The sequence below is a fragment of the Cryptomeria japonica genome, chromosome 10 (assembly GCF_030272615.1).
Source record: "Cryptomeria japonica chromosome 10, Sugi_1.0, whole genome shotgun sequence".
Taxonomy (NCBI): Eukaryota; Viridiplantae; Streptophyta; class Pinopsida; order Cupressales; family Cupressaceae; genus Cryptomeria; species Cryptomeria japonica.
The window spans coordinates 768,090,393-768,116,572 of record NC_081414.1 but is presented as its reverse complement, the minus strand read 5'-3'; the positions used below and the strand labels follow the sequence as shown (position 1 = coordinate 768,116,572).

Genomic DNA, 26,180 nt, shown 5'->3' with positions numbered 1-26,180 from the left:
TTCTAAAGGGAGTAATTGGGTTTTTTATGTTTTCTCTAATGATGATGACTCTTTTTTTTTTCCCTCATGTCTAGGTTCTATGGCCTAGCATATATGACAGGTGAAATTATTCTAGACCCTTACAAACCCCTAGAGTTATCAGGTTGACAGTTGATTGCCTCCTTCCAAGTTCCAACAAACCATTGGAATTTGAGAGGCTAAGCATCACACAAAGATGAGCATAGATAGGTGAAACAGATTGCTTCTTCATTACTACATGATCTTTCCAGCACACTCTCAATCTCATTCCAGGTAAATGGATCTATTCTGCTTAGGCATCAAGGGCCTTCCCCTTGTTTACAACCTAGTTCTCTATGGAAAATGCACATTACTAATATTTTCTATACAACCACAGGTTCTCTGTGGAAAATTTCTTTACTATTATTTTCTATACCACCACAGGTTCACTAACCAAAATGTTTGGAGAGGTTCTAAAGGGAGTAGTTGGACTCTCTTTGGATCATCTAATTAAGCTCTCTCAACCTAGGGCATTCCCTAACGAGCATTCTTGGATCTTATGTTGGCCCTTTTGAGATTATAGATGATATTGTTAATGGTTCTTCTGGTCCAAGCCTTGCTACACACATGTGACAGTGTTGGTCCTTGACTTGGGTGCTCTGATTTGATCGTCTTTAATTCCATGTTTTATTGAGGGTTCCTCTTATCTCAAAGATATTTTTTGTTTTTCTTGGCTCCTACATGTAGGGTTTTAACTTTTAACTGCTTTAGGTTTAGCTCCTCATATTGAATGTTCTATCTTTAGCTTTAAGCATTTGCTTTTTGGAGCCTCTTTTTTCTCCCATTTGCTGTATAACTGGTATTTAGTTTGAGTCAGACTGTTACGAAATAACTTGCACAAATGAGGAAGATAATATGAAATATGTTGCAAATACTTTATGATAGCTAAGAATAACAAGCCATGTCAAGGGGAAAAACCTCCAAATATCTCAAATGAGAACACGATGCACAATCTGATGATGAAATAAACTCACTACCTCCTATATATACTCCAGTTATGCTAGGATATCACCCAAGACGACTTAGATATGACTCTATAGGCCCTAATATGATTTAATTAGGAGTTAAGGTAGCCACAAGCTGACTACTCATAACTCTATGTATATGCTAGGACTAAGGGGGCATGCATGCCCCCTGTTAAATTTAAGTGATCAGATTATAGCAGAAACCAAATTCACCACAAATGAACAGTATGAACACCAACTCCAAGTTACCCTGGGAAAATCTTCCTTATGAAGGTGAAAAACCCAGCCACAAAATTCTCAGTTATATTTAATCAGGTCTGAATATGATTTACAAAGAATGGCTTCACTGCTTGAAGCTTTATGCACACAACAATATACCACACAAGGTAATATAATAATCGAACTGTATAATTCAGTTATAAACTCGATCTGCTGAATGTATGTTGGACCTGATTCTTCTTGCTGTAGGATGAATGCTCTTTAACCTGCCAGATTCAATGAATACGAACTGCAGAAGAATGAATCGGACTTCTGTAGAAGATAACTTGATCTGCTAGGGAATACACGATATGCTTAGTGTGTTTTTGGATGAATAATATCAATGCCTTACATATACCCAAACACAGGTTCCTCCAACCATCACGACTCCTCAAGAAGGTTGGCTTTTCCTTTTAGCGGCATACCTTTTCATAAGTGATGATTTATTATATATATATTAACACGTCTTATGCTTCCCGATTTTATTATCAAGGATGGTGGGATAATTAATAATAAAGGCAAGTCGATATAGCTAAATTGTCTAAGGTCGATAGGCCACTTAGACAATTTAGTTGACTATGTCGGCTATGAAGGAGACGACCGACACTATTACATTAACACTCCCCCTCTTCAAAGAAGCATTGTCCTCAATGCTAACCGAGTGTGGGTTTTTTTTGAATGAACTCTTCATCTTGCCATGTGGCATCTTCAACTGGTAGATTCTTCCATTGAATGGGATATTCATTGAGTGTTCTAGTCCTTAGCTTCTTTGTACATGTTTGGAGAATGAACTTTGGTTCCAATATGATTCTTCCTTGTCATGTCCTCTCTTTGAGATTAAGGACTTAATCCAATCACCCATGGGACTTGCATATTTTACACAAGGAATATGAATCACACTTCACAAAAGACAAAGACTGCTGGTGTCAGAAAAACTTCTGGCATCAGAGATTGTTTCCCCAGCATTAGACAATGATAATCTGCCTAAATTAACAAATAAGGATATCATTTGAGATAGCATCATTAACATATAAGTCTATGGAGATAATAATTAAGGAAAAAAAAGTGACGCTAGTTCCATACTAGCGATTGAAGTTATTAAGGGCAAATGTTTGGATGAGGGGTTGTGACCCTTTCCTATAAAGATTTAAATAGGAGATACAAGTCATTTGTTGAGTGCATAAGAAGGAAATAGGAAAAAAACAAAAAAAACAGGAATTGAAATAAATAAAATAAGAAATCAGAAAATAACGATCTGATCAGGACAAAGGAGAAATATATAAATAAATACTATACATATGCTTACTGGTGGATGGACAAGAAATAAAGATTTATCAATAAAATGAATGGAATGGAGTAAGCATTTAATCTGAAATTAAGCATCAGGTCAAAGAGCAGACTCTGATTTTATATACTAAAATTAGAAGAGATTGAAGAGGATCAGATGACATAGATAGCCAGATTCAGGCATACAAAGGTGTAATATTCTAATTGTGATTTGGTATGAAGTATTAATTCTTATGGTAGACAGCATGATTGATTATATTTATAATTACTTGCTTATGAATAATGTTTATGCAATCTAGGAATATGGTATTATTATGTGATCTCTTATATATAGAATATAGGCAATAATGTGTAATTATTTATATGTTTGTTTAAATGCTGCAATCAATCATGGTAGGGATAATAAGGGATACAAGGAGGGGAAACAGTTATGAGGTCCTCTTCTAAGCATGCCACCTAATGGTGGTGACGGATAGTCCCATGAGGCCAAGGGGTGCAAGGAGTGCCCTGCCCTTGGGCTTAGAAGGGAAGGACGTTCTGGAGACTCTATTGTAGTTTCCCTAAAGCTGTACCATGGTTGACCATTGGATTAAGGAACTCCAATCATAGAGAGGAGGATAAGGGTGACAAGAAGAGAGGAACGGTTATAGGATTCCTCACTAGGTACACCCCCTCATATGGATGGCAAGGGGCCACATGATGGCCAAGAGGGATGGTATATCGGCTCTTGGGCCTAGGGTAGAGGATCGTTTAAGGCACCCTAATATGCCCCTTATCCTAACTCTCGTATGGTTGAATTCCATCAATGAATTAGTGATATCATATGATTGAGTTAATGTTCCCAACCCTAGTAGGATTTTAGGGCAAAAGCTAGGGCATTTAAAAAGTGGACATTACATTCCTTCTTCATTAAGCTCTGATAATATTGTTTGTCTAGGGATGTTATGCGCAATTACTTTCTTCAAACTGGAAACGTGAAAAATTGGACGTGTCTTTGTAATGTCCCAAGTTAAATACATTTGATAAATTAATCAAATTTCATAAGGGGACAGAAAATGAAATTAATTCATCATTATAAAACCCTTTGATAAGATTCTTTCAAATTAAATTGAAATACCCACAAAGATTTATTAGGAAATCTTACAAACTATGCACCCGATTCAACAATCTGGTTCGTAAATTAACTTGAAACTTCACCAAATTGAAAATGCATGTAAATGATCATAAAATAACCCCAAATGTATGGCCAAAATCTGCTTTGAATCATAGATTTATCATTCTTTATTTTCAGTACAAATCTGCATACAAAATTGTCAAATCTATCACACCCAATAAGCCTGAAATGTGTTGAAACTCATTGAAACCCTTCCAAACTTACCCTATATGATTTTGATGTATGCATTAATGAAAAATAAAGTAAATTAATAGAAATCCCACGGCCTCATATCTGAAAGTGAACTCCTGCAACTCAGATTACAAGAAAACTCCAAACAGGGTGCCAACAGGCACTGCAGAACCACACTGTTTTTCAATATTCTTCACCCAACACACAAAATCTTAAGTATTGATGAAATATCAGGTCTGAAATGGTTTACAACAGCAACATACAGCAAAAAATGTTGTTATTATCAGCTACAACAATCTGAAACAAAACTGAAACTGGAAGCACCCAAACTGCTGAAAACTTCCTACAAACTATTAGGAAAAACAAGGAAATCTAAAATCTTTCAGCACACTGGCAATATGTAACTTCTCTTGGGGACCCCCGAAACCACTGCCCTTGAGCCTCAAATCTCCATGGGTTATCAGCCCTGAAGACTGGTCTTCACAGGTTTATCAGCCTCTGAAGAGAAAGCAAAAGCTTCCTGAAAATAACAAAGTGAATGCTCCAAAATTAAGCCAAAAACTTGTTTTATTGCAAAACCCTTCAATTTTCAAGTTGGAATCTAAAATACGACCAAGGGAAGATATTCCCTTGCATGTAGTGCATGAAACTCCCGTTGCCAAGTGTCCACTGATTTCTTTCACTCCAAAAGCACTGTGCCACTTGTTCTGGCTTATCATAACCACTAAATGGCAAATACAAGCTAAAAGAGAATCCCAAGCCAACATTTGAAATATAATTAATATTAAATGTATTTGGTGTTTAGATAATATTTTAATATCAACCAAATCACCAAATTTATTAATATTTCCAAAACTGTTCATTGCTCCTGATTTGCTATTTCAGGACTGCTGAGTTACTATTTTTAGAAAATTTTGAAAAGGGGACATGACAGTCTTGGTTGTTGGCGGCAACTCGAGCTTATAGACAATACTACCTCTGTTTTTTGCATGATCTGGTATGGGCCATAATATTTTGGTGGCAACTTATTATTCTTTGTTTGTTGCTTCAATAATATTTTCTTATAAGGTTGCAATCTCGAGAATACCCAGTCTTCAACTTCAAAACTTCTTTCACTACAATGTTGGTCCACTTGTTGCTTCATTTGATTTTGTGCCATGGCCAAATTCTCCTTGAGTCCTGAAAGTACTTGTTGCTGATGAAGCATTTGGTCATCCATAGCTTGAACTCTTGGTGACGCCCTCAATGATGATGTAATGGAAGGAGGATGATATCCATATAGTGCCATAAAGGGAGACATTTTTCATGAGCTATATAAAGGGAGACATTTTTTATGAGCTATGGAAGTGTTATACCATCATTTTGCTAGTGGTAGCTTGTCTATCTATCGAGATTGCTTTATTTGAAGTGAAACAACGTAGATACCCTTCCAAGTACTTATTAACAACTTGCCCATTAAATTGAGGATGTTATGAAGAACTATGAGCCAATTGAGTTCCCAAATATGAGAATAAATCTGTCCAAAAGTTACTAGTAAAGATAAGATCATGGTCACTAACAATAACCTTAGGTGTACCATGCAGCTTTTGTATATTCTCTAGAAATGCTTTTTCCACTATGCTCATGTAAAAGATGTGATAATGCAATAAAATGGGCATATTTAGTCACAGTCATGATGACATTCTTACCTTTAGATCTTGAAAGACCTGTAGAAAAATCCATGGAGACTTCTTACCAAATCTTGGCTAGGAATAACTAAGGGCTGCAAGAGACCCTATGTCTTAATTGTCTCCCCTTTATTACTTTGACAAACTAAACATTCAGCCACAAATTTCATAACATCCCCTTTTAGTCCTTCCCAAAAGAAATCTTGCTTGACTCGATAATGTTTTCAAAAATCGTGAATGACCACCTATCGAAGACTCATGAAGTTTTGTGAGGGTCTTTTATTTCAAAGTGGAATTCTTGCATAGGTATAATCACTCTTTATACCACAAAGCATCTCTCTTCCAACAAAACTTATCTGAACTACTTAGATCACTTTGTAATTGTTGAATGAGATTACTTGTAGCGACATCATTTTTGCACTTTGCATTAGCTTCTGCTACCCAATCTGCTTGCAATATTGAAATGGCACACAATAATGCTTCATCGTTTTCATCCTTCTTAGGTAATGCATCTGCCACAATGTTTTCCTTTCCTTTTTTGTATACAATCTCAAAGTCATACCCCACATCTTAATGACCCATTTTTGTTGCTCTTTAGAAGAGAATCCCTGTTCCAAAAAATATTTTAGGCTATCATGATCTGTCTTAATTTTGAAGTGCCTTCCCATTAGATATGGCCTCCATTGTTTTACTACATGAAGATTGGCTAACATTTTGTTCTCATAAATAGGTTTGAGTTGATTCTTACCCTTTAATTAATGGCTCTCAAAAGCAATGGGTTGACCTTCTTGCATGAGGATTGCTCCAATACCATTACTTGAAGCATCACATTCCACAATAAAATCCTTGGTGAAGTTTAGAGTAGCAAGAACTAGAGTAGTGCACATAGCCTCCTTGAATCTCTCAAATGCCACATTACCTAACTCGTTCCTTTGAAAATAATCCTTCTTCAATAGAGTTATGAGTGTTGCTACTAGACAACCAGAGTTCTTCACAAATCTTCTATAACATCTAGTCAACCCTAGTGAACCCCTCAATTTCTTAATAATTTTGGGAAAAGGCCATTCCACAAGAGCCCCAGTTTTGTTAGGGTCCACCTTTACTCCTTCATGTGAAACTATGTGTCCCAAGTACTCTACTTCTTTGAGACCAAAAGCACACTTGAAAGGATTAGCATAGAGCTGGTGATCTTGAAGAACTTCTAGTGCTATATCGATATGATATAAATGTTCTGTCGAATGTTCTTATGCACAAGACAACTGAGAGGGGGGCAGGGTGAATAAGTTGTACAAACAATTCTAAAACCTTTCCTTAAATCAGATCCATAGTAACTTAACTTTATCACTTAATCCATAGAAAAATATGTGCATGAAAAGCAGAACACATCATACACAATGATTCACTAGATTTTATGTAGAAAACCTTGTTAAGGGAAAAACCACGGTGAATGCTATTCTCAATATATGAACACCTGTTAGGGTGACACCGGTTAAGGTGATTTTTACAAAGAAAGGCTCACTGCTAAAGGGCTCACTGCTTGGAAGAAAGAAAGAAAGAAAGGCTCACTGTCGGAGGGCTCACTGCCTAGATGAAGAAGAATAAAAGAGAAATAATCCAACACTGATATACCTGTGCAACCGTAAGAACTGTAGATACCTTCGGTTCACTACTTTCAGTAGCTAACACATGAAAGTCCACACTGCACAACACTTTTCACCATCTCAAACAATACTTATCACCAACTCAAACAATCAGGGAGATTGATCCTCTTTCATACACCTTCATCGCATGCATATATGCCACAACTCACTTCCCTTCCTTTTCACATTCCCACACTCTCACCACACGTCATCCTCAACAAATTATCCTTTATTTATATCATCCTCACATGCAAAATCTCCCAAGGTCGACTAAGCATCTTAACCGAACACAATTCAAATTAGGTCGGCACTAAACATTCCTGCGATGGAAAAGAATGTAAAGTGGACCACGACACATCTTAACAGAGACCAAAATGAACATCGAACACATTATACAATGATTCGTAATCATCAGAGCAATAATGTCAAGTGGAAACGTTTGAGGTCGGCCAAACCTAGAGTAAACACCATTGAACTTTGAAACCATGCTTCCGAAGCCCATGAACTCGTGCCAACTAAATAGAATGAAGCTTAAGGACATTATCAACTTATCTCCAAAACCACAACACCAGAAACCATAAAGCAGAGAAATACAGAGCATGCATTTCACACAAAAATATTGTCAAACACTGTCACACGCTAGTGAACGCAACTTCCTTAGCATAGCAATCCGAAGCACCAAATCTCGAATCTAGCATCTCTAAACACTGCTTGACAACATATCCAAATCGCATGAATAAATATACAATATAGAAGATATGCAGAGCAATTCTCTCAGCACAACTGCACAGAAACTCAATATCAACTATACCAACCAGTCACTAATGGCAACCAAAGCATGTTGACATCAATGACAACACATCAACAACTCATTCTGACCAATCTTGCAACATATTCCTCCCATGTCTTGCTATAAATTAATATATCATCAAAGAACACTAATACAAACTTCCTCAAAAATTTCTTTAAGATGGAGTCAAACTTTGAAATGTAGATGGTGCATTAGTAAGACCAAAAGGCATCACTAAAAACTCATAATGATTCTCATGAGTCCTAAATGTTGTCTTGGTAATATCTTCTTCCTTAATTCAAATTTGGTGATAACCCAATCTAAGATCTAACTTTGTAAAAAACATAGCTCCATTCAATTCATCTAATAAATCATGAATGATTGGAATAGAAAACTTATCTTTGATGGTGTACTTGTTGAGCACTCTATAGTCTAGGTACATGCATCATGTTTGATTCTTCTTATACATCATTACCATTGGTGAGTAGTAAGCACTCTGGCTATGCTTGATAATTCGTGCTTCTAGCATCTTTTGAACAATATTTTCAATCTCATTTTTTTGTATATATGGGTACATGTAAGGCTTGATGTTGGGTGCTTGGGTTCCTTGCACTAGTAGTATGGCATGATCATGATTCCTGTTAGGGATCTCTCCAAAAACTGCTGAGTGACAATCTATAATTACTTGTAAATTTGGATGGGTAGGTGCATTCGATTGATAGGCTTCCAAAGAAAATAATTGGGCCACAAATCCATTAGCTTCTTTCTTAAGCAACATTTGCATTTGATGAGCACTTACCATCTGTGGGGATTTTGCATTCAACCTTCTTAGCTCCACTATCCTTCCTTTTGATTGAAATCTCATGAATAGTTCTTGGAAGTTCATCTCAATTGTTCCCAAGGTGGTAAGCCACTGTACTCCTAAAACAATATTTGTTGCCCCCATGGAAATAGCAAACATTGGGCAATCACGATAATAATCTCCCATGGATAATTTAATGTTATGGCATTTCCCTAAACAGTTTAAATTACCTTCATCAACAATCAAGACATGAAACTTTGAGCTGGATATATAAAACAATTTAAATGTGTAGCCTACTTTTTGTTGATGAAGTTATGAGTACTACTTGAGTCTATCAACATTGTTACTCGCTCCTTCAAGAAACCCACTACTTTGAGAGTTTGTGGGGCGGTAAGACCAGCAAGCACATGATAAGAAATAATTGGTTGAGAATCTTGTGATTCCTCATCTACCGCGTTGTCACCTTCTAATATTGGTTCCTCTTCTTCCTCACTTGGATTTTTAATATAGAACTTATTTTCATTGCATTTATGTTCTCGACTATATTTGCTATCACAATTAAAACATAAACCTTTTGCTCTCTTCTCCTCAATTTGTTGTGGTGTTCAAAATCCTTTTTCTCTTATCCTATCAACCCCTTGCCTTCTAGAAATCAAATATTTTTCCTCTACCTTGAATGCTAAGATAAAAGACACATTTGTATGGTTAGGATTAAACATGCTGTTGGCATATGTGCAGAGTTTGATGACATGATGGGATTGTATGTTGTCATTGATGTCAATATGCTGAAGTATGAACCAGTATATTGAAGTAAGCAAACCGGCAAGTGAACCGGTATGATGGTATGAACTGGTATATGCAAAAAGTGAACCGGTATGATGGTATGAACCGATATATGCAAAAAGTGAACCGGTATGTTGGAGTGTGAACCGGTATATGCAAAGTTTGTATCGGGGTTTCATTTGATATGACTACCGGTTGGTAGTCTCAGCTTTAGGGTTTCCGATTGATGCATTCCAAGTCTGTGTGATTCGACCGACGACATCCTGTGATGAGTTAGCATTGAAATGAAGATTAGATCGCATTGCCACGTCAACCTTGTGCGTGTGAAGGGTCTCCTTGAGGATCTTGTATGAAGAAGATTGATTCTATCTACCTCGGGAATGTGCAAAATCTTTGTAAACGGCGGAGAGTGCGTGATGGGTTATCAGCTTCCAAAAGAGGTGAAGAACGGACGATGGAGAGCGTCTTGAGATTTGTTCAAGATTGTTTTACCCTATGTAATGTGTTTAAACGGCCAAGATTGGACCGACTGTATTGTTAACCTAGATGCTTAGGGTTTTAGGTTTTGGCCACCGACCTAATTGTTGTCTATAAGGTCAATGATGATTTTTATTTTGAAGTTGTTGGCAAATGAATGTATGTGAGGTGATTCTTGCCAGACCTAAGGAGTAAGTAGAGATTTGCAGAGTGTGATTGCAGATGTAAAGGAACTGAAGTGGATCTACCTTGGCATTAAGTGCTGTTATCAGATTAGTTTATTGCCTGATGACTTCTAACCATTTCAGCAGATGGAAAATCCCTTTACCGGGTAGCTTTAACAGGCTTTTTGTAAATCCTTTAACAGGGTGACTCAAAATCATTGAGTTCTTCAAATCCTCTTACAAGGTAACCTTTAACAAGGTTTTAACCTCTAACCAGGTATTTAGCCATCCCTTAACTGGGTGATCCCTAGCAGGATCGGTTCCTAACAGAACCAGTTGTAAAGTCTTTAACCGGACTAGGCTCCTAACAGAGCGAACTTCAGAAGAGTTCAAGAACTTGTGGGTATTCATCCCCACCGTGGTTTTTCCCAGTTGGGCTTCCACGTGAAAAATCAGTGTGTTATGTGTGATGCTTTTTCATGTGATGTTTTAGTGTTTTCTGTTAAGTGGTAATGCAAGCTGATCCAATGGTCATTGTATTTCTGATGTATTACTTGCTTAAGCATATGGGTGAAGTTGAGATGAGACATTAGGTTTTGAGAAGATCTAGATGTTACCGGTTTATATCTTTTACAGTCATACTGTGTTTTACCGGTAGTGCCTTGATTTAGATTGGTGATATTGTTTACCAGTTAGTGCAGTCTTTGCAGTTTAAGTTGTTGAAGAAGTTTTTGTCCATACTGATTCACCCCCCCTCTCAGTATCTGTTGGGTATTTACTGTTCATCATTATTCATCACATGCATACCTCATGTTGAATGTGATCCTTGAGACCACCTAAAAATAAGTCATTCAAGTCTCCTCTGTAATTGTATCCACTCTCATAGATAGATTTTGGAATTGTCGAATGTAATCCTTGACAAATCTTGTTTGTTGAAGTTTAGCTAACTGGCTTAAGAAGTTGTTGATGACACTATTGCTATACTATGATTGTAGCTCCTCTATAAAAATTGACCATGATACAGTGAGACCCATTTTGTTGTTGTTGAGTACATAGCCATTGATACCAAATGAATTGCTCTAGCTCTAGATATAGGGACACCGCAATCAAATTTTGTCCACTTGGTATTTGATGTACATCAAAAATATTCTCCATTTGGTGTATCCATGTTAGTGGAGATCCTTGCCATCAAACTTGTGCATATCCACCTTTGGTATCCAGTTTCTAGATCCCAAATGAATATTAGAATTTGGATCAAGATTAGCTGACCTTGAAGATTCACCTTGGTTGCTTGAGACATCCTTTCTTGATCCATTTATATAAGTACTCAACATGTTCCATATCTCCAATATATCTCCTTGCAGCTGATAAATACCCCCCTTCAACTCCGTCTTCACTGATGAAACTTCTTCCTTAACCTTGCTGATTTCCTCATTGGGAATAGTATCCTCAATTATTTCCTCATCCTTATCAGGAGATTTTCCCGGTGTGGCAAATTTTCTTTTGCCTCTTGTAGAAGGCCCCATCATGTTAGAAAATAATAAATTTGCAAAAAACACACAATTGAAATCTAAATGACTTAAACTTTTAGTGTAACTTGCTAGGACCAAAATGACACTAAGAGAAATGTCCACAAAATTAGCAGATTTGCTGTCTTGAGAGTGAAATTATTGGAAACCTTGATTTTGCAACAAGTCACTTATTTCTGCTCCAAATTCTCTAATTTTTTTACTGTTGAATTTTCAATGACCTCTCAAAAAACCGTTAAAAAATCAGGAAGAAATTCGCTCAGATCTTTGGAGATATATGCTTTCCAAATTTTTCTGGCAGAAACCCTATTTGTGCAATAAATCACTCAATTCTGCTCCAATTCCTCTGAAATTCGGACTGAAGTTGCTTCAATATGTTCTTAAAATACCTCCAAAAACCAGAAAAGAATTTGCCCAAATTTGAAAGATAGGCAATTTTTAAAATAACCTCCAAAATTGTAAAAAATGATTCATCTTCATGGTGCCAAGATCATGCTCTTTGTTATGAAATAACTTGCACAAGTGAGGAAGGTAATTTGAAATATGCTGCAAATACTTTATAAAAACTGAGACTAACAAGCCACTGAGGGTGCAAACCTCCAAATATCTTCAATGAGGACACAATTCACAATCTGGTGATGAAATAAGACTCACAGCCTCCTATATATAGCCTACTTATGCTTAGGATATGACCCAGGCTGACTTAGATATGACTATATAGGCCCTAGGCTGACCTAAATAACTAAATAACAATATAATAATGATAATATGACATAATTAGGAGTTAAGGTAGCCATAAACTGACTACTTACAACCCTTTGCATACTTTATTATTAAATGCATAGCAGGGACTAATCTATTTTGGTCATATGTGCAAATTAATGTGAGTTCTATTTTTTTCTTTCTTGTTTCTTTCCAGCTTAGAGATACCATAGTAGTTTTGCTACTGTTATCTGTGGAAGGCCTTCATGCCACAGAGACTGTAATTTCTATTATAGCTTTTTTTCCTTTTCCCATGCCGCCTTATCATCTTTTCAAATGCATAGTTGTACCTTCTTGAAGCATGTCCTAGTCTTGTACAATGCATATGAAATTTGCTGTACAGTATCTTGAATCCTATATCCATCTAGGGTTGCAGTTCATTAGTGTGTAAGAGAGACTTCAGTAGAGAACAGGCAATCACTACAGAATGACTGCCAAAGCCTAATATCATGAATTAAAATTACATTCTATTGGTTGGAACTATTGGAACATTTTTAAATTAAGCAAAACTAGAATTGTACCAGCATATAACGTTACAAGAATTGCAGACATCTTCTTTGTCGAAAACTGCTTGATTGTGGAGCAGACTATTTTTCAAATACACATTACCCTATATATTATATAAGATCATAGTCTAATAGTGAGCATAACGAGATGAGAAACGATATGACTGTAAGAGGCCATAGAAGAAATTGTTGTCCTATATATTAGTGACCAATGGAGGCGAATTAAAAAATACAACATCCTCAAGTCAATAGATATCGACTATAATAGCTGAAATCTAATGTAGAACACGTTGTTCAACACTGTATACTATTAGTTGGGGAACTGCAATATTTTGGCGAAGGTCATTTTGGGGATGGGAACAAAATGTTGCTCCTTCAACCGTTTAATTCTGCCTACAACGTGGGATTTCCCATCCTACAATTGGAGGCAAGGGGGCTCCTTGCCATCCCTGAGATGGCTAGGGTACACCTAGGCATCCCTGGGCCATTTTGAGGGGAAGGTTGGGGGCCTCCTGACCATACCAAACACTTAAACAAATTATAAGAAAACTAATGCTGCCACCCTGACCCTAATTTGTAAGTAGCCCCCTCCCAAAAAAAACATATAAATATGATAGTCCGCCCTAAATTGAAATCACAATCAGCATTTAACAATTTGCTATTTGCAATTAAGCTTCGGCCTTTAGCTAGAGGAAGAGGAACAGTCCACTTTGTTCTTCTTTGTCAGTTGTCATTCATCAAGTAACAGCTCAACTCTAATGTATTTATCATTGTAATATTCAATCAAACAAAATGAAAATGTCAATGAATGAATCATATAACTTTTATTTTCAATTTATTTAAAATTTAAATTTGTAAATGTCATTCTCAGGGTTTCTAAAAATATAAATGATATTGTAGGGTTTTAAATGTTCGTTTAGGGTTTAATTTAATAAAAAAGGTTTACTTACATAATGATACACTAGATAGCTGATTTAACTTGTGTATCCTCTGCTGTTGTACCTTGTGCAATCTGAAGTAATAAAAACATAAGTAAAATTGTCTTTTATTTCTAACTACTTAACTTTTCTATTTTTTTAGATTAAGTTGTTGGGGATTCTATTGGGGGACCCACCTTGAAAATAAGCAAGTACACTATTATAATGGCCAAAAAGCCTATTGTCAAATCATATTACAAAAGATGCCATAGATGCCATCACCATGCAATAGTGTATAGCACCTTATTACCATTAGCATGCAACTGAGAAAAAATACAAAAAAATAGTCACCTAATCTTGTGTTGACTAAGGGTGCTGAACACATGGAATGTAAGCAAAGAGGAACCCATCACCAACCAAACACTTGATTAAACATCATAGCCAACAACAATAAGCAAAAGCAGCACAAATAGATAGGCAATTTAAATCACCTCCATTAACCAATTCTAGAGACGTCTACTTGTCCCCATTTTGTTGTCTCCTCTATTTTATCACTTGGGTGCTTGTGGTATCTAGGGTATAGAGGCATACCCCATGCTAAAGACCCAATATTTACCTTGCCAATGTCTTCCTAACACTGTTAACACTTGTAACTCACTTTGCAATATTTAGAAATTCAGTTGCTACATGTAGCCCGTACACCAATAGCTTCTATTTGCAACTATCTTTACACCATCTCCTTTTACCATTAGCATTGTTTTGGATGGAGGAAGGGCATCATAAGAGTTTGGGAGCACCAACTAGAGCAACCAAACTCTAACAAACACCTTGGGAACATAACAAGCTAGCTCCTCCATGAAATCCTTCTTTACCATTCCTTATACCTAGGAGGCCCTTGAGATTCCTTACTAGTCTCATCAAGAAGATACTTTAACAAATATTTATTCTAGATGTCTAAATGAGACTATGCCATTGCCTTGGGTCTTTAAATATCAAAGCTTTCTTGTTATGTGCAATCACAAAGTGCCAAAAAGCATATAGAACCGCATGTAGCCATAACTACACAACCACCCTACTATAAGACATAAGAACTTGAAAGTTAAAACCACTGTCAAGCCTCATTTGGCCTCACACATGCCACATTAAAACAAAATCTCCTTTCATACTCCCAACTTACATTCGCATAACTTAGCATTAATAGAATGGGACATGGTACAAGGCGTGGAAAATTTTTCCCATACGAGAGGGGCCTCGTAAAAGTTTGGGAGCACCAACTAGAGCAACCAAACCCTAAATCACTCAAGAACACAAATAGCTAGTTTCTACATGAAATCCTTGTTTATCGCTGCCTTCAACCAAGGAGGCCCTTGAGCATCCAAATCAATCTCACCAAGAATATACATAAAAAATCTTAGCAGCACTAGGGGAAAAATAAATTGTTCTAGATGTCTATATAAGATCACACCATGGCACATTGAGTCTCTAAATAGAAAGATTTCTTGTGACATCCAGTCTGAAAGTGCCATAAAGCATATTAAAACCCCATTTTGCCACAATCGCACAACCACCCTACCAAAAGGCCTCCACATTGATTCCATACAAAAAAGCCTCACTTGGCCTCTCATAGTTGCTTACACATGCTATATTAAAACAAAATCTCCTCTAGGTACTCCAAATTTATATTTGCATAGCTTAGCATTATAGTACAAAGGGACATTGTATGAGGCTTGGGAATTCACTTTCATGTAGCCAAAAAGTCTCACAATTTACATAACATCCGACTCTAATGCCATCTTTAGATGGGAATAAACCAAACAAAAACCATACTAACACACCTATCTTAGATAAAATATAACACTCACTTGATATCAGGATAAAAATAGAGAAAAAAAATAGAAACTTAGATGATGTTCAATTCCATTCTAAGATGCAGAAAAATGACTATGGAGAGTAGTTAAAGGATTTTGATTGATTCTATGATTAGCTAGAAAGTTAGCTATCGCAAGATTCTTTTCATCCTTCAAAATCACATTATTGCATACTGGGAAAGAGAGATTATCTCATATTCAACATTTGAGTCCAACATTTGAACCTACATACAAATATTCAATATTGTGAGAAGATGAATGGCACATCCTTGATTTAGGGTAGGGGATTCTTGAACCTACAACACCAAGTAGATATTGGGTTTACATCAATTGCAAGGCAACTAAATTATCTAGCTTGATTGCTTTTGGTCTTTGCTTGCCTTTTTACTTGAGGATAAATGTTTGGATTGATCGAGATCGTCTTTGTTATAGAGTTATATAAGTTCCCATCTATAAAACTTCGAGTGTTGTTGCTTGCTTACAGCCCTTATCCCTAGAATTATAGAGTTCAAGATGTTAGGGTACATTTGGGGTATAGCTCGTTGAAGACACTAGGATGGGCTTGGTTCCTTAACATAGTTATAGTCAACCATATTTGAAGGTGCCTCTGTGGTGGAATATGGGGTTTGGATTTGGTCGATGCATTGCCATAAGTGCAACCCTCACCTCTAAGTGTTCCTATGGCCACAACAAGGTGCTCCACCCATGACAATTTTAGTTGGGTCTATGATGTGAAACTCATTTGCTTTTATATAATATGACATGAATACAATGATTGTTTATACACATTTTATGTACGTTCAAAACTATGCATATTATAATATTTGTAAATCATAGCATCTAGTATGCTTGCCCAATTGCAACACATCCTTAATGTAACTTTGGGCTCTCCTAATGAAGAGTTGCAAGGTTTGTAGTTTCTAATTGTTCTTGTTTCCTCATTCCAATTCCTTTTTTTTCCTTGTTCTTTTGAGCTTGTTTTGGGGGTCATCCAACTAAAATATGTAATTGTATTGTTGTTATTCTAATAAGAAGGTAATCTTCCATAGTTGCTTTTGTTAAGAGATTTAAAATCACATTTGGACTTCTAATTTTTATTAAAAACATATCTTAATTAAGTTTCATGTACTACTTTCTACCTTAGGCATCAAATTGTGATGAGCAACCTTATAATAGAAGTAATATTTCCGAGCTTCAAAATGTTTTAGTGTGCTTATTTCAATTGACAATTGATATGTATACATTCATTTTATAATAAAAAGCAATCAAAATGGCATATCACTATAATCAACCATAAAAATTACTATTAAAATAATCCATTCCCGTTCATTATCTCTAATTAATAAACCCATTATAATCTATGATTGTTCATATGGTGTTTTCTTTTGCAGGTATTTGATTTATGTAAAAAAATGAAGGCTTTGGCTGTTTTTTTTCGTCGAGGAAGAAGCCATCCATTACCAGATAACCTTGAACTCGATCTAAAAGCTCGAAAGCGATCTTTGGAAGATCAAGAGTAATTATCTAGTCTTATCAAATGTAACTAAGATGCAATTTGAACTCTATTGTTAATAATATTCAACATTGTTGAAGGGCATTCCCGTTGATGTTTAGCTTTGTTTTAAAAATTGTCATTTATTTATAGATATCATCTATTGGTGGTTGGTTTAGATCCTATTTTAGACTTTATGGCTAGTATGCATTCTCTATTTGTAATTATTGTTAAGATTGTTTGTGAAGGTGACAAGATCAAGATCAAGATTTTTTTTGCATTTTTTAATTGTGATGCATGCTACGTAAGTAAGATCATTTTTAAAATGATGGTTCTCTAAAGACTTTAAAACCATTTATAATGGTAAAGAATTTGATGTAGAATAAACAAAACCAAAATTTTCATCTTACAGTTTCAAATGGTTACAAATCACCATTATTGTATGTGCATCTCTCTTTTAATAATAGGCTTGGTTGCAACTTGCCTTACTACGCTAATGTACCACTCATGCTTCCATTATATATGATATGCTCATGATAAAGTTAAATAGACATGACAGGTGAATAAGTATGCTAAAAGTTTCTTGGTCACTTGAGACAAGCTTGGTTGTTGCATAACTTAATGATTATTTACTTGTGAAAATTAAGAGAAGTAAATGGTTTAAATTCACCTAATGACTAGGGGAAGGGGCCCAATTATTGCCCATGTTCCCAATTATTGTTCATTGGATTTCACTAATTAAAAACCTATGGTCAACAACCGCCCATTGGTATATCCAATAGCTAAAAAAATGTTAGTAATTAGACTAATTTTGCAACTTTATCGATACCAATAGTACATAGGCATTTGTGCATAGGTATTGGATCAATTGTGCAAATTTTGTGGTGGTTAAAGCGAACATTAAATGGGGCAAAAGGGAATATGTATGGAATGTCAACTCAAAATTGCTATTTTTCTACCTTTGCGTGCATAAGAAATCCCACAACATTTGTCGTAACTACCCAAAAGTCAAAACAATAGCTATAAGCACTTAAGTTGCATATGAAGACAACCAAGAAACCGTCAAAATTTGATTTACTATTTAGAAGCTTAGAGTGCACAAAGTTAGTTATTTGGGCTACTTGTACCCTTCCTCTAGTATATTTTAGAAGCTTATTATATACACGAATAAATCCTCCATATTGGTTAATTAGTTCTTAAGAAAATTATCAAAGGGTGGATTTCTTTTAACCTAAACATAACATATTTAACTCAACATATTCAACATAGAATCATATATAATAAATGCAAAATTTGATGCATATAGGTGGGTATGACTTCCTAATTTTCCAAAAATGACTAAAAACAAAATTTTGAGTCTTTGCTTTTTCATTTTGTTCATAGTTTGGAGCCTTCAATTTCGTGCCCCTTTTTGTAGTTTTCAACAATTCTCACTCATTTATTCTTCGTTCTTCACAAACTACGTTGCTACAATTCATTGTTCTTTCTACCCGAAAATCTCTTTGATGTTGCAATTTCTCTCTTTTTTTCCTAAACAATTGCAGATACAAAAACATAATTTTGTTTTCTATCCTTATTGACCTCTCCCATTAGTTCTCGGTTACATTAAATTCTATTTACATCACAACTAACCAACAATAGTTCTTGCAACTAGTGTTAGAAGGGAGGGAATAATAGATCCTAATATTTTTTATGGGTTTTATATTAATAATGACAAGTAGTTCATTATTACAATAAAATTCAACATCTCTAATAATCTTGATTCATTTCAACCTCATTTTGTACTTTTGGAGCTAAAATTGTCCATTTGGATTTGTTTAGATCTCTTCCATGTTTCACAAGTTCTTCTAGAGCTTGACCATTCTAGAGGTTAATCATATATGTGTCTTTTGAAGAAGACTGTGAGAGCTCCAAAGATACTACTATTGTGTCCATGATGGACAAACTTTTTATTAGTCATTCAAAATTGCCCTTTGTGAGAAGTTTGGTAAAAATGTCTACACACTCTTGCTTATACCTACAATATTGAACTTTAATTTATGTAATTACATGGACATGATTTTAGCTTTACTATCCTTTTGGTGATTAACATCTCTTTGTTTTGCCTATTCTGGGTGTAAAATCATCAACCTTACAATACTCTTTTATGTATGATTGTCCTTGGTTTTGTTAATATTCCCTTCATATTCATTAACTACTTGCATATATTTTATTTATGCAATTACTTTAAGGTGGGTCATATATTCTTATCTTCTATTTACACACTTTTGACATGCTTTCCTAACATTAGTAGTTTGTGTGCCTAAGAGAATATTATACTTGGTCTTGATTGTCTTCATCAAGATCACCTAACAACAAAGTACATAGATGTACATGTAATCTTTGATATTGTGGTTATATGTGAATCACCTAGCTACAAAACATGTTAATGCATGTTATTCATATTGGGATTAGGTGTTATACATCTTGCATAAACATGAAATATCATAGTGTGGTATATTAAATATTCATTTTGTTATGATGCATCTAGGAGATGTGATTAGGCACACTATGTAATTATGTGGGGTTAGTTGTAAAGTTTTATCTAAAATTGGATTAGTTTTTTCTTATTTGTGGGACATGTAGAATAATTAATTGGGGAAAAGTATCCAATGCTTGAATCAAAAAGTTTGAAGGGTCAATGGTTTTGTGTTCTTATTGTTTGTAAGACACATGTTTTTATGTTACCACTTGATTGTATTTGTGTGAGCTTGAGTCTATATAAGAAAACACATGTTTAGTGGGTAAAGTTGACTAGGTGAGTGGGTTGTCTTAATATGGAGTCTTTCTAAGGAGTGCATATGTGAATTATGGCATGAGATGTGTGGATTCATACTTAGATACATGGAAGATACATTGGAGAGAATTAATATTTTAAAAGTATTCATTGATACTAGTAATGTTGATGTTGATGTTTAATGGTAGAGATATTATCATGATGATATCTTATTCAGATGACGAATAAATTATTAACAATAGATTTTTCAATTGAAACATACAATGTTCTTAGGCCAAGGTTCTTCATAACTAACAAGTATTATTTTGTGTTGAAAGCGTAAGCTTTTAATTGATATTATTGAGAATGTTTTTAAACTAATGATTAATAAGTTTCCCAGGAATACTTGTTAAAGATATGTCAATAAGATATGGTTATGGTTTTTGAAACTATTTTTGACACTTTTTGAGAATTATTGAAATCACATATACTAAGATTGTCACATGTCAAAACACTTATAATAGCCCTAGGACAATAATAATAACCAATGATTAAAGTAACTAAATGATTATAAAACTAAAGATATTTTGTTTCTTAGGGGTTTCCAACCCAACACATAGAGAGGTGATCCAACCCAATACATAGAGAGGTGATGTTAGTAGGGCACAAGCAATGAGAAAAATGAATTTAAGAGGACTACTATAGGTCTCTTATAATTGTCATAGGTATATTATGATTGTCACGAGTTTATTAGGATTGTCATAAGTCTCTTAAGGATTTTATAAGTGTCTTAGGACCATCATAGGTTTTTTAGGACTATTATAAGTTTATTGGTACTATCATACGTCAAATGATGTGTGTGTGTGGTCAAGAAGTTGTGCATCAATTATGAATAAACTTGCTATTTTTAGGTAGAGGAGTATCATAAAAAAATGATCATTATAGTTTTCCAATTACCTGTCTTTCACATATTGTATATGATATGTATTGTCAAAGGCATGTTGTGATGGACTTCAACATTGTCATGTGAAGATGAGGCAATTAATCTTCAAACTATAAGAGACAATAGCAAGAGACACTAGGCATGTATGAGTGATAGTTGTTGTGTTGGCAAATGCACACTCCAATGAGAAATTGTAGGTGATTGAAGGTATTGTCATTGATGACAACCTTACAATCCTATGGAACCGACAGACATCGACACAGGCACAGACACTGACACCGACAACGACAAAGATGTTCACCGACATCCTAGCCGACAAGATTTTATTTATTGTATTTTGTATTTAATTGTAAAATCTTTTTGTAAGCCGACAACAAGTTGTAATATGACTCATAAGTATGAGCTCTTGTAAATCATTTAGGATATGTGGATATGGTTAGATTATTGCAAAACTAATATGCGAATATTAAGGCAGAGTTTGGAATAAGGTTTTGGAAGTTGTATGAGCTTAAACCGGTACTGAACCTGGCATAACAGATGCTGATCCAAAGCAGTACATGACATTGGATTTCCATAATCCACTTTTGTAAGTCAGTGAGACTTCTCTTTTGTATTTAAGCAATGAGCTTTAGGCAGTTGGCCTTCCTGCATGTGCAGACCCCTATTGTAACAGTAATATTCACTTATTGGCCAGTAAGCGAATATTGTGGGTCACAAATCCCATCGAGCTTTTTCCCACACCGGGTTTCCTCGCTAAAAATATTGTGTTATGGTGTGCTTTCTATGTTGTGGTTGTTGTTCTTATTTACTGCATTAATTCTTGTTTATCGGTATACTATTTTGAGATGCAATTCATTTAATAAGTCAAGAAAATCCATTAAATGACAAGATACTAATTCAGCCCCCCCTCTCAGTATCTTTGGGAATCCTAACAATTGGTATCAGAGCCTGATCCACTATTTTCAAAAGCCTAACAGCTTGAGGAAGATTCTATCGGTACAGATGGATAATCTGAGAAAGCAATTGGAAACATCTCTTGCAGATTATGATGCAGAAAAATTGAAGAATATAAAACTTGAAGATGATCTGAAGGCTGCATAGGAAATCATTCAAGGACTTCAAGAAAATCTCACTATTGCTCAGAACAAAAGAAGAGAAATTCATGAGAAGATACAGAGTGATGATGATGAAAAAGAGACTCTTAATGATCTGGTAAGCAAACTGAAACAAGAGAATATGTCTTTGAGAAATGAGATGCAAGACATGACCATGAGATTTTGTAAAGGCATTGAAAACAGAAAGAAGAATGAAGATGATCTGGCTAGAAGAATCAATGATGTTGCAAATGAAAATATAAGACTCAGTCATGAGAATGATATGTTAAAAACAGATATGATTCACTTGGAACGTAATAAAACTGAACTCATGAGACAGAAGGATTTCTTGGAAAATGAGTTGGCTATTGCAAATCAACACAAGGAGAAATTCAAGAAAAGTTCAGAAGAACTTGATGACATGTTGAAAAATTAGAAACCTAATGGAAATACTAATGGACTTGGCTTTGAAGTTGGTGAAAGCTCTGACATTGCAAACAAACATGATCACAACAAACCGGTATGACAACCTATTGCTTATAAATTTAATGGAAAATGCTTTAACTGTAACAAGTATGGTCACAAAACAAATCAGTGTAGATCAAAAAACTACCAGAACACCAATGCACCCACCAGTCAATGTTCTAAATGCAACAAAGTTGGACACAATTCCGAAAATTGCAGAATGAATGTAAGATGCTATGCTTGTGGAAGATTTGGACACTTATCTAATCAATGCAAAACACATACTGGCATAGGATATGGAAATGCTATTCAAAAAAATAATGTGACTTGTTATGCTTGTAACAAGATTGGACATATCACTGACAAATAACAAAGGACCCATTTTGAAAGGAAAAGAAAAGGTTGAAGAAGTAAAGCAAGAATTTTCAAAACAATGGATCAAAAAGTCAGATATGAATGTTAGTGAAGCTATTCCTTCACCGGTAGAACAAAGTATCACTCCACCGGTAGGAGATTCTTCATCTAACTGAGAAATAATCCCTTGGGGGTATGGCAACTAATGCAAAACATGCTTATTTACCCTCGGTTGATGGTGAGAAGTTGAAATACTTCTTTACCGACAGATGAGTTAAGTTTTCACTTAACCGACAAGCATTAAATGTGGTAGTTGAAGGAATTGACATTATAAAGCAAGTGTTTTGGCTCTCTTTTCATTCACTGAGCATTCAAACTTCCTTAGAGTGCAAAAATCCCGAATGAAGGCATCCATAGCAAGAAGTGAAGCAAATCATTCAAGCACTCTTACCTAAAGGCAGAATAAGGTATTTATAACTAGCTTCCTCCTATGCACCTGAATTCATTGCAAACCCTACTGTAGTTGAAGTTGTTAAGTGCCCTAGGCCAGTATTTAAAATTATTCCTGAAATTGAGAAGAAAGATGATACCCTAGGAGCATTCTCAAAAATACCCAATGGAGTTGCTTATGCTGAGGATCCTAGAATCTACATACATTGTCATATAGAAGAACTAGGAGATGATGAAATTAAGAACATGTTTATGACTATTATATGTGATGATAATGGAAATGTTAAACCGAAATACAAGATAGTTGAAACCCTAGGTTTTGTGGAAATTCTAAGTATCCTTGATTTTCCCAAGGATGTTATAAGGATAGTATTAAGCAAAGTTCATGGAGAGTTCTTTTGGTTGGATTCAATTCACAAGATAACCAAAGAAGTAGTTAGGGCAGTAACAGGCTTACCTTCCATCAATAGTAGACCTGAGAAAGGGAAAAAGGTTTCTAATGACACTGTAATGACCCTAACCGATGCAACATTTGATAAGAGATCCTTGAGAGTAAATGACATAAAGGATATCAATGTAAGGTTCATAACCATGATACTTGGATACAAAGCTACTAATGCCAATAGATTAAACTTTGTTTCTAGCTTGTGTATCAAAAGTGCCTATGACTTGGTAAATAACAATGTAATTATTGACATATGTGAATGGTTGAAGGATGAATTGATAGATAATCTGAAGAAAATCAAAGGAGACAAGAAAGGAACTTTCAGATTTGGCAACCGACTTGTATGTTTAATGTTGTACATAACCAAGCAAGTTCCTAGTATTGGAAGAAAGGATTTTGGCTTTGACATCCCTGTAGGAAAACAACTACTGGACATTCTAAACAACATGGGAGATAACAGATAAAATAACATAAATGAATACTTTCAGGCATTAAAGGCTAGAATGAAAACTAGGTCAAGGCTATCTCAAGCTATTGTTGACAAATATCAAAAGGAGATATGCTTTGTAATAAAGAAAGATGAGATCTTGATGGAGGCAGTGGTCTGAAGGACTATCTAGGTTACTGAAATTGGATATGAGGCAGATGTCAATATAATTGAAACTTATGCAAAAGCCCTCTTAGAAGCACCTAAAGAACCAACTGAAGAAATATTTGGTAGTGCTGAAACAATAGAAAGCAAAATTCAATCCTAGAAGAGAATAAAGAAAATTGAGCAGATAGTTAGCAAAGGAACAAGGCAGGCATAAGCAATTAAAGAGGATGTATTAAATAAAACTGGTATCAAGGAGAGTGACTTATAAGAACTACAACAAGAAACACATCTTTCACCGGTTGCTACCTCCTCTGACAGTGAAATACTAGGAAAGTTTAAAAGGGTAGTCAGGAAAAGAAAACCTTCATCGGCACCTGCTCCTACACCAAAAAGAACAAGATAGAAACAAAAAGAACAAGATAGAAACAATAGGTGGTTAGGCCTCCGACAAGGAAGTTGACACCTAAGAATAAGAAACAAAAACAAGTTGTTCCTCCACTTGACAAACTTCTGAGTGAAATAATTGAAGATGGGAAATTGGCTAACATCAACAAGTTGTATAACACACTATCAGATGATGAAAGGAAAGTATAGAAAATAGTGTTATTTTACATCTTGATATTTATAAGAAATTTTTGATGGAAGTTGTTGATGATATACCAAATGACTTATACAGAAGATTAGAAGCTAGAAGGGTAGCAATTGTGGAATTAGATAAAAAGATCAAAATAGAAAAATTACTTGTAGTTCACCCAATGAAATCAACTCAAGAGATTGATGAGCTAACTAGTGAGGCTAATCGGACAGTATTCTCAACCGGTCACCGACATGTAGCACTAATGGTAGGCAGAGTAAATGAAATATCAGAAGAAACTACAAACAAGTGGGATATATTCTTTGTTGAAAAAGAGAAACAGGAAAAGGTTAAGAGACCAAAGACTTTTAAAGTCTATCAAAAAGAAAAGGACAAGGATAAAGAGAAAGGTAAGGTAGGTGGACCTCCAAGCATAAAGGTGGCAGATAACTTACCCCCACCTCCTTCTGATACTCCACCAGCAATAGAGAGTATGGAGACAACACATGAGGATACAAATCCTGATTCAGAGGTGTTGTACACAATCAATATAGACACACATGAAGTGAACATTGTGGTTGATAAGGAATCAACTGAGAAAAGGGATGTGGCAACTGAGCCACCGGTAGAAGACACAGCAGTTGACACAAATATTGAGGATACAGTTGGAAACCTTGAGATTGGGACTGAGCACCAAACTGAACAGGCAAATGATTTCCCGGATATAGGAATTGTAGATATCACTGGTACACATACTGAAGTATCTACTGAGCAACCGACAACTGACAGCAATGAAAAATCTGTTGAGATACCGACTGTAGAAGTTTTTGAGGTGCAAACAGAAAAACTGGCAGTGGATACCACTGTAAAATCATCAAAGGCACAATCAGAGAAACCATCAGTAGAGAGCACAGAGAAACCGACCGAGACACACACAAAGAAACAAGATTCACAGGTACATTCAAGAACAGTGCCACCGACTACAACAGAAAAACCTAAACCTTTGGTACTGGAAATGGAGACACAAACTGACCCTCCGAAGAAAGAGGAAAACAAAGCTATTACTACCACCGACGGATTACAAATTGTAAAGGTAGTTGGACAATCATCTAGAACCTCTATGTTTGAATTTAGACCACTAATGTGACAGAGGTATTGCTAGATTCAATCAAGAAAATAACAGAGTGTAATGCACT

At 35.4% G+C, this 26,180-nt stretch overlaps 1 protein-coding gene across 1 annotated transcript in view; it reads left to right on the top strand.

Moving 5' to 3' along the window:
- The window catches only part of LOC131026978 (uncharacterized), a 94,390-nt gene extending 76,903 nt beyond the window's left edge, over nucleotides 1-17,487 (top strand). Inside the window, exon 5 of the mRNA XM_057956975.2 lies at nucleotides 17,209-17,487. Coding sequence (XP_057812958.2) covers nucleotides 17,209-17,337 — 129 coding nt within the window. The 3' untranslated portion in view covers nucleotides 17,338-17,487. The remainder of the gene's footprint in view (nucleotides 1-17,208) is intronic.
- Nucleotides 17,488-26,180: the final 8,693 nt, after the last annotated feature.